At 34.8% G+C, this 12,988-nt stretch overlaps 1 protein-coding gene across 5 annotated transcripts in view; it reads left to right on the top strand.

The window, feature by feature from the left end:
- LOC113231581 (espin) overlaps positions 1-12,988 on the top strand; it is a 217,325-nt gene that overhangs the window by 95,100 nt on the left and 109,237 nt on the right. For 4 of the 5 annotated variants that reach the window (XM_026465931.1, XM_026465930.1, XM_026465929.1 and 1 more), the window contains exon 2: positions 12,759-12,926. In XM_026465931.1, the coding sequence (XP_026321716.1) occupies positions 12,759-12,926 (168 nt within the window). Of the gene's footprint in view, positions 1-50; positions 200-12,758; positions 12,927-12,988 lie in introns of those variants that run through there. The other variant, XM_026465932.1, reaches the window with a different exon arrangement.

Genomic DNA, 12,988 nt, shown 5'->3' with positions numbered 1-12,988 from the left:
CAAGAAGGTTTATAAGAGGCACTTCGGTGACTTCCAGTTTCGGTACAAGGTCTTATAAGAGTGTTATGACGGATAAGTTGGGGGATGGGGCTGTGTTGTTTGACGTCCACGAAGCAAGAAATTCTATGCTGGAGTTATGCCACGATTATGAAGACGACCTCGACACTTTGGAGATAGCTTTACGCGCTGGTAATTTTAGGTAATTAAAATAACTTTTTTTTAATTAAATTTTTATTGAATTGATATTCAATTGTTTTTTGTGAAATTACTCCACTAGTTTGTTATAATTATTAATACAAAGATCGAACACTCAGAAAAAACACTCAGAAAAAATTCCTATGATCCGGTCGGATTCGAACCGACGTCTTCTTGCATACCGTGCCAGACGCTATACCAACTAAGCCACGGGACGAACCAACGGACCTCACGAATTTTTCTATGTGCTTGCGTCGTGTCTTTGTACTTGGTCTTTCAACGACTTTTTACGGATCCGACCGGATCGAAGGAATTTTTTCTGAGTGTTTTTTCTGAGTGTTCGATCTTGTATTAATAATTATAACAAACTTTTTTTTATTGATTTCATTCTGTGATTTTATTTCCTTGGTACAGGCTGATGAGTAACTTTTGGATCGTTACATGCTGTTGTTGATTTTCAAGTTCTTTCATGCTCCTTAGGTGGAATATAATAGTTCTTTGTAAGAGTCAGTCAATGTTAAGCATTTTTTTTTGACGGGGGGGAAATCTTTATGGATACCCCTGAGCCCAGGGAGACTCAGGAGTTATGTGGGGACTCTCCCTCCAGACTGGAGGGCCTACCCCACTAAAACCCCCCCCGGGTTTCCCTCTCGCCGGTTGAGTCGGCGCCGTGGGATCAGTGAACATTCACCACGACGCCGCCCGGCCGCCCTAGCTTTCGCTAGGGCTCCCGCGCCAACGGAGGGGCGAATCGGTTGTCCTCCGACCCGCCCCCCAGACGAGTGAGGCCGTGCAATGCAGACTCCGGAGTCCCTGTCCAGAGCCCGCTGGTCTCACTAGGGGATCAGGCGAGCAGCGAACTGCCTTCGCCTTCTCCCCGTACGTCTGCGCCGGAGCGGGTGCGCATCTACCGCGTCCTCGCGCACCCGCTCCGCGGCCTCCTTTTGCGACATAACCTCTGCGCAAAAGGAGGCCACCGCCTCCCAGGACTCCTTGCTATCGAGCAAGGCGGCAACCACGCTCGGCAAGCCTAACAATTTGGTCTGTTCTTATTACAAGTGGAGTGGAACTTATCTTGCGCGAAACGGAAAATTTATACTTATCTTAACTTATACTTATCTTGCGCTAAGCCGAATGTGGTTTAGCACTACACTCGTGGCGTAATATAGTAGCATTTCTATTAGTAACTTTGTTATTTTGGGTGACTAGAAACGAATGAAACATTAAATTAAATTGACCATATATTGTGATGACTTGGTACAAATAATAAATTGTGTAGTCGATTTGTTGGTTCAAGAACGAATGTTTCACTTACCTTTGTTAAATGTTTGTGCTTGTTTATAACAAGCACAAACTTTACAAGCACTTTATATTTATTTATAAAAACAAGATAGTGTTATTAATACAAAGATCGAAAATAAACAAAAAATTCCGTTGATCTGACAGGATGGAGGTTTCCCGATTAGAAAAAACAGACACAGGGATGTATCCTGGCAGATCGAAGGCACTTTTTTGTGTACGATCTTTGTATTAATAATTATAACAAAGTAGAGCGTTAATTTCACAAAAAAGAGTGAATATAACGATAGTAAAATATATTATATTAATTACGTATACAAAATGTATGTCTGTATTGTTAAGTGTGCCAGCGATTATTCCGTAAATATAAGAGATATCAAAAACCTTTAAACTAACATTGAAAGTACATTACCTAAGGGGTAAAAGGACATTAATATCTTTAAAAAAAAAATAAAATTAGATTTATCCAATTTCTTTACTTTAAACGTTACCATACATTTAATATGTAGTAGCAATAGAGCTCTTTGTGGAAGAGTTCATCCAGGGTAGTACTGCCACCTTACATATTTCTGCCGCCAAGCAGTGATGTCAGCATTACTGTGTTTCGGTTTTGAAGGGTAAGGGTGCTGGTGAAATTACAGGCACATGGGACTTGTCAACTGCCACTGCGCCCCTCAGATCTTTGCAATATAAAGCTCTGAGTGGCACTGTAACTGCTATGGACAGGCGTGCTTACCATCGATACCAGTGATGTTATGAAAAAAATGGTGTTGGTAGAAAGACTTTAGTTGACCTACTTTAAGAGTTAATCATAAGTTTACAGATAACGAAACTTCTATAAATAAAGTAATAAAAGTATCTTTTAATTGAACAAAAACAAAATTATGTTTATTGTTGGGTAAGTACTAAATTTTGTATTCCAAGCAGTTGTTCGAAACTAAAACCTCTCTACGAATGTCTTATTAAATGTATGGGAGTTAAAATTTTGGATATTTCTAGTTTTTTTTTTTATGTAATTGTGTTTTTTGTTCTTTCTTAAAATCTATTTTTGGGTTTGTGAAGCACTATTAATTGTTTCAAGTTGGTGGAAATTCGTAAATGGCATTGGATTACTTATATTGAAGTATACTTTTATTGTATTTCTTGTCCGTGAATTTTCCTAAAATGTATAAATAAATTAATAAAATTTATTTTTTAAAAGTTCTTAACATCGTTTTACTCATTAGGTAACATAATTTCGATATCAGTTTAAAGAATTTTGATATTTATCATGTTTATGTAATAATCGCCTGGTCTCACTTAACGATTACAGCCTGTATGCAAATAATATTCATTACAATCAATATTAAACAGATGGTGTATGTAGTAGACAAAATGTACTCTATTCTTCTTAAGATAAGGAATCTTAAGATAACGAATCAAGAAATCTCACATTTTGAATGAATCCGGAAGTGCGAAAATTCGCAAACCAGAAACAATAGCTAGAAAAAACCTTATGCAACATTTGTCTATTTTAGAATGGCATTATTAAGACAATCGTTTAGTCTTTTCTTAAGGTATGTAGGTATTTTAAATGTTTTGCTGAACCATTATAAAACAATACACACGTCTTTGTAACTTTATAAACTACAGTAATAATGTATTTAATGATAACGTTTTTATTATCAAATATGTTTTACAATAAAACTACGATGAAATGATATGATCTTAGACTTTCAAACTGGTGATATAGGAGCCAGTGTTCCTCCGTATATTATATAAACAACCGTATACTAAAACAGAGTAAATATACGTAGTTTATTTTTTTATATAGTACTGTAACCTGGGGCGTAGCTTAGTATGCATAGCGTGAGGTACTTTATAAATATAAACTGGGATTAACTTCACAACTTGATATTTATTGTATTTTTACATGTTTTCTTATTGAGGCTATTTTTAGAACTCTCAAGATGTTCTTTTCTTCTAACCTATTTTTTCAAAAACACATTCTAAATACAAAACTATATTCACTCAGCCAGTAGTTCTACTCATAGAGTAGAGCCTAGACTACAGTACTAAGTGACGCTTTAAATAGCAAAGATCTGAGGGGAACTGCCACGGCGCCCGTCAACCAGCAATTTCACCAGCACTCTTACTCTTCGAAACCGGAACGTAGTAATGTTCACATTACTGCTTGGCGGAAGAAATAGGTAAGGTCGACCTCTTTCATAAGGCGTTTTACGTTACTGCTACTAAACAAAATTTTTACAAGTAAATAACTAGAAATATTAATCATTAACTTATTTATACGTCCCATTGCTGGGTACGGATCTCCTCTCACGCGAGGGCTTAAGATAATAATATAGTCCGCCATTTTGGCCCACAGCATAGAAATATGGAATGAAAAAGCAATAAATACGTTATGTTTGTTATTCTTTTTTTTTTGGAAAGAACGTACCTCAGATGTGGTCCCATTTAAATTAATTTCAAGAAAATATTCCACCTCTAAGGGTGGAAACTAGGGGATGAATGACTTTCGAGGTCGGCTTTTTTAACCGGAGGTTAGGTTATTACTCTGTAAGATAGTCGTTGGTCTTCCAATAAGTTAAAATAAATAAAGAAAAGTATTCATATCAATGCTGTGAAGTAAGGTATCACTTATTAATTAATTTTTATACTTTAACTTTTTAAAATTCTCTCAATTTAAATAATTTCATTAATATCGCGCAATTATTCAAAATTTAATTTAATTGACAGTTATTAAACTTCGTTTTTATTTGTCTTCAACGTACTTGTAAAATATTAACAACTTCGCAAGACTGTATGTAACAACATAAACAACAACTTTTGTCCCATGATTTTTTACAAAACATAATAAAATGCCAAAAGTAAATTTTGATGTTTTTGTTGTTGTCGCTATGAATCTCTTTTGTATATATATTTTATATAGTCGTTTTAAGTTTAGATTTGTTTTTAAACTTTATAGAAGGATGGCGACATCCGGCGTATTTTGTGACTCAGTGTTATTGACGACGTGCATTAAGGAGACCTATCAATGCTTGTGATTAATTATCAAAGCATCAAAAAAGCTAATTGAGTACAGCCTGTACAAGCTGGTGTTATAAAGTTGATATAGGTTATGTTTATAACATTGTCCTGTATTTAGCTTCAGATGTATGTTAGTAGTAGCAGCAAACAACAAGTTTTCAGTTTGTTCCAAATAATAATAAAGAACTTCCTGAATATTCCCAAATCTGCCAAACTTTGCCACATTTAATATAACTTATCATGTTCTGCAGCAATGAAAATGAATAAAAATTAAATCTGCCCAAATATATTGACTTACAATTATATGGACGTCGGGTCCGCGCTAAAAAGTGTCCGTAGGGCGTTAAAATCGTATACAGAACGTCATTCACGCTCTAGTCTTCGTTTGTTCGACTGACAGCGAAGCAAGCAAAATTAGACAGTACTGCGATGTCATTACAATTTAAATTCAACGTTTTAGCTTTTTCATATTCCTTGAAATGTCACTACGTTTAAATAGGTTGACTTGGGACATTTTTTTCGTGGTTTTTGTATTAGACCCGTCGTCCATTTATTTGTAAGCCAATGGCCCAAATGGCAGAAATTCGCCGCACTGTTCTCAATATCAATGTAACATTGACATTGGCAGGTCTCTTGTCAAAACGTTCCTTTGCCACTTTCATTATCTCTCATTTAAATATTGCCTAAATGTCTAAAACCTTAATTGATTATTTCATTAGGTATTTCATAGTTTTAAAGTTTTATGTGTGTACTATGAAATAATCAATACTTCAGGCAGTTAAACATTCAATCAAGTTTAAAATTAAACGTACGTACAAGGACTTTATCTAATCTATGGTCGAACTGAATCAGTTGCTTTGTGTTCTTGCATTTATCCTAAAATACAATGCTTTACAAATTTTCTATTTCCGACTTCTAAAAATATATTGATAACTAGGCATAAACTAACCCGCAATAAGTCCATGAACGGCGCTTCGTCGTTATTGGGGCAGCTTTCGCTTCTTTAAATGTGATTGTTTTTGGCGCCTTTACTTATCGATCCGACTCAAAGGACGACAATATGTGACGGACTGTATCAGTGGATTCGAGTGGGTGCTATCAAAGAGCGAGCAAGACCAAAGTAAACGTTCTTATAGTACATTACAAAACAAAAATTGAAGCAATAGTCTATTATAAAAAAGGCGCCAAAACAATCACTTTAAATTTAGAATTCAAATATAAAACTAAACTTAAAAAGACTTTAGAATATCTAATAATCTCAATACAGAGTGCTAAAAAAACCGACCTCAAAAGTACGTGGAATTACATCTATTTGCCAAGTTTTATTGAAATCGGTTACCGGAAAGTGCGCAAACCCGGATTCATCCCCTAGTTCGCCACTATACGGGACTTGACACAGGAGATTATAAAAATCGGTTCTCACTACTCAAAGTATATTGAGAGAAAAAACGCTGTGAATTGGAGAATAGAAAAATCCAGCTTAAATAAATTTAGGCACTTTTTACGAAAATGAATCTTTATGCGTGAACAGTCACCCTTAGAGGTGGATGATTTTCTTCAAAATTAAATGGGATCACTATATGGTACCCTCTTTCCAACAAAAAAAGAATCATCAAAATCGGTTCACAAATGGCGTAGTTATCGCGTAACATACATACAAAAAAAACATACAGTCGAATTGAGAACCTCCTCCTTTTTTGAAGTCGGTTAAAAAGAGATTTGTAGCGACTGCGGCGATTTGCCACAATTATGCTATCTGACAATTTTTATATCTGTATCTATTAGTAAGTTGTTTAGCAACTTCTCCCGCGTGCTGTCTTTCATAAAAATAATTTTGGTGGTGGGTGCTTTCTTTTACTACCACACAGAGTTGTCACCGTTTACAGGAAGTTATTTAAAGTTATTTAAATATTTTAATTTTTGTACGAAAGCAAAATCTGATGAATGATATATTAGTTTTTTAAACTATGGAATGTTGTTGTTTATGATGTAAGTAATATAGGTTCTTTTTATGATTACGATACCAAGCTACGGGACAAACCCGTTGTGCACTTGGTGCTAAAAGTGGTGGCGGACTTTCCTATTTCCACAGTGCACACTTAGTGACAGTCTGATTCCTATTTCTTATAAGTTTTCACCCATTTATTTGGGTAGGAAAAGGTTCTATCATACAGCCTCTTCATATTTGTATATTTTCCTTCTTTTGATGGAAAAGGCGACAAGCGCCTGTTCTTATACAAGTTTTCTTTTTATTATATCAAGTGACGGGACGAATAAGTCGTGCGCTTGATGGTAGCTTCACGCCTGTCCATAACAGTTGCAGTGCCACTCAGTGCTTTAAATCGTAAAGATCTGAGGGGTACTGCCCATGTGGCTATAATTTCAGCAGTAGCAGAAATAGTTAAGGTGGCACTACTTCCTTGTACGAACTCTTTCACAGAAAGCTCTACTGCTACTGCTGCTGCTGTTAATCGTCAGCTTAGTTAACTACAATTCACATAATTAGAGCCAGAGTTCTCCAATGTAATATCATAAAAATGTTAATAAAGCCTAAGCATTGTCGAGTGAACAAATTATTATGACTCACGACACCAACGAGTATTAAACGCTAATTCGTTTGGAATTTCTTAAAGAAACCATTTGTAATTAACGAATAAGTGTTGATAATTTACAACTATAATTTATAACTTATATTTATGATACGCTGATTTAAACTTTCACGATTTTCACACATTATTTCGGACGTTTCAGACGTATTGCAACGTTCGTGGTCTCTAGGGCCCGGATTAGTATGAAGTTACATATTTTTGATTTCATTCATTCTTTAATTTGTTTTCTACATAAACGATGATGTTTAGAAAAAAACTTTTATTTTCCATATTTACAGATTTACATCATATTTCTACACAAAACTTGCAATACACATATATTTTCAATATTACGTGATATTTTATTTACTTTAAAAAAATAATGGTGCGTGCGTGTTTTTTTTTTTAAAAAAAAAAGGTTTTAATACATTAAAAAGAATTAACAGTGTACTGTGCGGAAGAATAGAAGACAAACTAGACGTAACCTACTCACTCGCGGACTTGGCAAATTTAAGTTTGCTCCTATTACATCCTGTGACGTCGAAAGGTCGTTCAGCCAGTACAAAGCGTTTTTCTGACCAAACCTTAGAGGATGGAAAAAAAAGTGTAAGGACCAAACAGATTTTAATTCTGAAAATTTAAAAAAAACATTACTGAGTGCTAATAAATTAGTCGAAATCGTCGCGCAAAACGACGGAGCCATAGATACAAAAGTTGAAGTTGAAATTTAAAAAACTTGTGATAACAATAACGGTAACGAAAATTAGATTGACGTCATTGACTTTATATGATTGACGTGGAATAAAATTTGTTGATTTTTTTTATAATAATGCCTAGTCTATTTGAAATCAGTTGTTTTTATCTCCATATTGTTTTCCATATTTTAAGATTTTTTGCCCATATTATATAATACATGTTTTGTAGTTTATACTGCATATTTATCCGAGTCCTAATGGTCTCGAATGGACAATTCTAGACCATGGTCGTTGCAATGCGTCCAAAACATCGAGGTAAAAAATTTTTTTTTATACACGACTAAGTCCCGAGTTTAAAATAACTCACTTTTACGTAAACATTTGTTATATTGCTCGTTTTATTCACGAATTCGTCTAAGAACGTATTTGTGGATTTTCTTATGGTTTATTATTTATTAATAACGAAAACCTAAAATATGGTATACTACCATTCCTACTACTCCATTGGTTCAGCGACCTTAAATGTGTCTTGGCCTCTGAAATGAGATGACGCCACTTTCTTCGGTCCTGTGCAATCACTCGCCAAATGTTGACTTGTGTCCGGTACCACGCCGTCGCTCCAGCGGTATCTTCGACCAACCGGTCTTCGTTCCGATCCTCTTCCAATTTTTCTAAATGGCCGCGCCAGCGAAGTCTGCGCTTTGGTTTCGCCGTTATTGTTGGACTGGGCGACGAGCTTCTCTACTTTGGCGTCAGTGCGGAGCTACAATTCTCCTGTAGGACTGGTCCTAATATTTTCCTGAGAACCTTTCTCTCTGCAATATGGTGTATTTGTCTGTATGGTGTATATTTTTAGAGCTCCTTGTGAAAGAGTTCGTCCAGGGAAGTACTGCCACCTTACCTATTTCTGCCGCCAAGCAGTAACGTCAGCATTACTGTGTTCCGGTTTTGAAGGGTAAGGGTGCTGAATAAATTACAGGCACATGGGACTTGTCAACTTACGTCTCAGGGTGATCGGCGCAGTGGCAGTGCTCCTCAGGTCATCGGGATCTAAAGCAATGAGTGGTACTGTAATTGCACAGGCGTGTAGCTTACCATTAGACGCACGTCTTGCTCGTGCTGTCACTTGATATTAGAAAAAAAAAAAATATTTATTATATATATGTATGAAATATTTTTCTTTTTTTCAAAATTTGAGAAATGTGCAAAATTTGTTTCAAAAAGGAATTTATTTGTCTAAAATAAATTAGGATCTATATTTGAAATAGGAGATAGGGATTGCCCTATCTCCTATTTCATTATATTTTTATTTTCATTACATTAGTATTACCCATTTGTTGTTAGTTTCCCCGAAAAAATATTTTTCTATTGTCAAATTACAAAGGGTTCGAAATTACAAACATGTAAAATGGTGTGAAACTTACACAATATACTTACTTTGTTGTACCGCTATATTTCAATTTATGAGTTTTCTTTTTGTAAAAATTTTAATAAAATAAAAATAAAAACATAAAAAAATGTGTATATATTAAACATTTTCTGCTTACTCTAATATTACTTTACTGCGATACAACATGAGTTCAACGATAAAGGTCACACATCAGAAATTACTGTGTATTCTAATTATGACATGTCTCAATCCAAGGTCTTATTTCGTACAGCATATAGTTGAAAATGAATCAAATGAGGGGGATTTTACTATGAACGATTTATACGTGCTTTTTGAACGGAAGGTGACCGGTCTACCGTGAATTTGTTGTCATTGTAGCCCATATTTCGATGACTGTGTAAAGATTCAATGATATTTCGTGATGACAATAAAAATTTATGCACCACATTTGATTATGAGCAGTATTTGGGTATGTGTTAAGAGTGCAATGAGAAATTCAAACTGATTACATGCCAGGTGTATTATTTTGCATTTCAACAATTAAGGGCGTTCGCGCACCAATTAGTAATATAAATAAAAATTATAAATCACAAACAATTATAGAAAATAACATAATTATGAAAACAGAAAAAACTAAAAGATTTAAGTTATAAAAAATACTTCAGAAGCATTGACTTACAAATAAATGGACGACGGGTCTAATACAAAAACCACGAAAAAAATGTCCCAAGTCAACCTATTTAAACGTAGTGACATGTAAAGGAATATGAAAAAGCTAAAACGTTGAATTTAAATTGTAATGTCATCGCAGTACTGTCTAATTTTGCTTGCTTCGCTGTCAGTCGAACAAACGAAGACTAAAGCGTGAATGACGGTCTGTTTACGATTTTAACGCCCTATAAGTTCGGACACATTTTAGCGCGGACCCGACGTCCATATGATTGGAAGTCAATGTTCAGAAGCGATACTACAAATTTTTTCCATACTTTTTCAATTTTTTTTTCCAACGGTTCATTTTGCTTGGGTCGAGCGACAGGGACACTGGTTTTAATTCAGAATTTAATTTTTTACAAACTACATTAAAACCATTTGAATAATGTAGTATATCGTATAGTATACGTGTTCTATTTAGTTGAGTTGATAAAAAAAAAAATCATCGGTACAATGTAAAGTATCTAATTGAATAAAGCGGTTTTGAGGTTAGTTTGTGTTTTTTTTCTATCGTGAACATTTGTAGGAATCGTGTTTTCACAATAATCAGTGTACATCTTCAATTTTACTATCTATTTTTTCCAAAGTGAATGATTTTACATTTTCACTGTTATGTGGAGTCAACCAAAGCTATTTGAGGTCGTATCGAGTCTTAAGTAATAAAAAGCTACAGCAAAAAAGCTGTTAAAACCAAATATCGGTAACAAATGCATAAAGGATAATGTCCATTACTGCCCTAATCTTACTTGGCATGTCCATCAAATTCATATATTTCATTATCCTACATTAATTAAAATTACATGTTTGATAATAGTCTAGAACGATGAGATCTCAGCATCTCGGAATCAGCAGTTTGTTTTAAATGAAAATAATAATAATATTTTTTTTTATTTCTGTTCCATTTCCGCTCCAGTATTAAAGGCGGCGAAAGGTGACAGATTAAAATTTTTATTTAATGTGTTCAGTATTGCCATATTTGTGAGTTGCAATGTACCTTATTTGAAGAGAAAATTTTTCGAAGGGGTCACAACTAGGTGGAAGTGCTTCCCTACTAAAGCGCAGCTGGGTATTTTTCTCCCAATATAGGTTAGAAGCCGTGGTAGCCATTAGACATAACTAAAGCAGAGGATCGTGGGTTCGAATCCGGGCCCGCACCTCTGAGTTTCTCGGAATTTATGTGGTCTATTTCTGATTTGAAATTTACCATGAGGTTTTCGGTGAAGAAAACAAAGTAATGAAGCTTGCACATTGAAGAACTATGGCCTAAACCCTCGTCTGAAAGGAGATCCATGCCCATGCAGTTGATGATGATAGGTTAGGAAGGCAAAGTAGCTTTTTTATTGCTAAATATATAAAAATCCGCTGCTTTAAATGAAAATCAAGGCGTGGAATCAGAATCTAGGTCTGATGTGCTTTAAAATGCGCCATGTGTAGATTATGGACATGTCAGTTTAAGGTTAGGGCATGCCTTCATATTGCATCGGTCATGGTCCTTTGTAAGGTTTGTTGACTCTATTTGTAGCTCAGTTGGTAGAGCTGTTGCCCTAGATCGAAGGAAATTTGTATTCGATGTTTCTGTTAATAATTGTAACAAATTACAGTGCGACCGCCGAAAGAAAGCAATCTTGACAGTATATGATCCGTCGGCTGATGTAACTTTGAAGCGGCGAACAATTTACGATAAAAATACTTTTATCTTTAAAATGCACTACAGGTATTAAATTTAACTAAAATTCATATTATAACGTCAACCTGTAAGATACGGCCTTTTTACTAAATACTTTTTGTTTGAAAAAACCAGGGCTTTATAGGAATACATCACTGTTTTTATTTTATGCCTTTATTCTCATAGTATAGGGTATTCCCAAGTTTAAGACCAGGCTGTTGGTGTGGTTGTACAATATATAGATATTAAAATATTATGATAATTAATTAATAATATGTCATTATCGATAATGGTACATAAGCTAGCAGTGGAATGTATGTGAAGTCTAGGCTAACGATAAGAAAATTTCCACTTTCTTAGTGTAATTCTAACAGTGTTTTGTCAATCAGAGGCTCGCTCATGGTCCCGTAAATCGACGGGGAACTAAGATCGGTTAACTTAACTGTTCAACCGATTTAACTGTTTGGTTTAAATCTAATACATACTCTTTGTGCTGATGTATTCGTTGAATTAACTGGAGATTCGTTTTTAGAGCATTACGTTTTTACATAATCTAAATGAAATAATAGTTTGTGATCTAAATCCTTAAAGGAGACCCATGCTCAGTACCAGTCATGTTCAGTACCAGTAGGAAGTTTGTGGATTGATAATATATGGAGGAACTTAAAGTAACATTTATTTTGTCACACGGCTACACAATATAAGGCATATTTTAATGTTGGTATTGCATAGAAAGAGAAAAAAATAAACAACAGAATAAATGTAAAAAAATAACTATTTGTATTTTTGATCAATCATTTAAATTGTATAATTACTAATAATAAATTACAATTTTGTTACCTTTAAACTTCTTTTGAAACAAGCGCCATCTAGTATCGAGTAGTAGTATTTCTAACTTAAGCAAGCAGCGCTGAGAAGGGAAAATCCTACATAACGAGCATTCAAGACGCGTTGCAGACAGTACGTCAATGTGCTCATAGATGGCGCTGTATACAAACTAAGCGTTGATGTCTTTTGTATTGAAAAGTTGAAAGTTACACATTTTTTATTTTTGTTAAGAACTTTATTTTATTGTTATTATTTATTCCGATTATATGACATATAAGTAAATAAATTTAAATTAAAAATTGAAGAGAATGTGATATCAAAATCAAAAAGTTAATATGCAATTATTTTTTATTTTTCAGGAGCGGTCGGTTAGCTGTCGAGGGTTGGTGCTGCGCACGCGCCATGCCAGCAGCGGGGGCAGCAGGCGCCGGGCGCGCCAACAACGGCGCGTTGGCGCTTCACTATGCCGCCGCGAGGGGTTGTCTAGACTGCGTGCGATTGCTTGCTAACACTACTCCAGACGTTAGGTGAGTCACATACAATAAACCATGTAGTTAAGCTAGTATAATATGATCTTCAATCTTTTGTA

This window comes from Hyposmocoma kahamanoa, unplaced genomic scaffold (assembly GCF_003589595.1).
Source record: "Hyposmocoma kahamanoa isolate Upper Pololo Valley unplaced genomic scaffold, ASM358959v1 65, whole genome shotgun sequence".
NCBI classification, from domain to species: domain Eukaryota; kingdom Metazoa; phylum Arthropoda; class Insecta; order Lepidoptera; family Cosmopterigidae; genus Hyposmocoma; species Hyposmocoma kahamanoa.
This window is presented reverse-complemented; position numbering and strand designations above follow the sequence as displayed.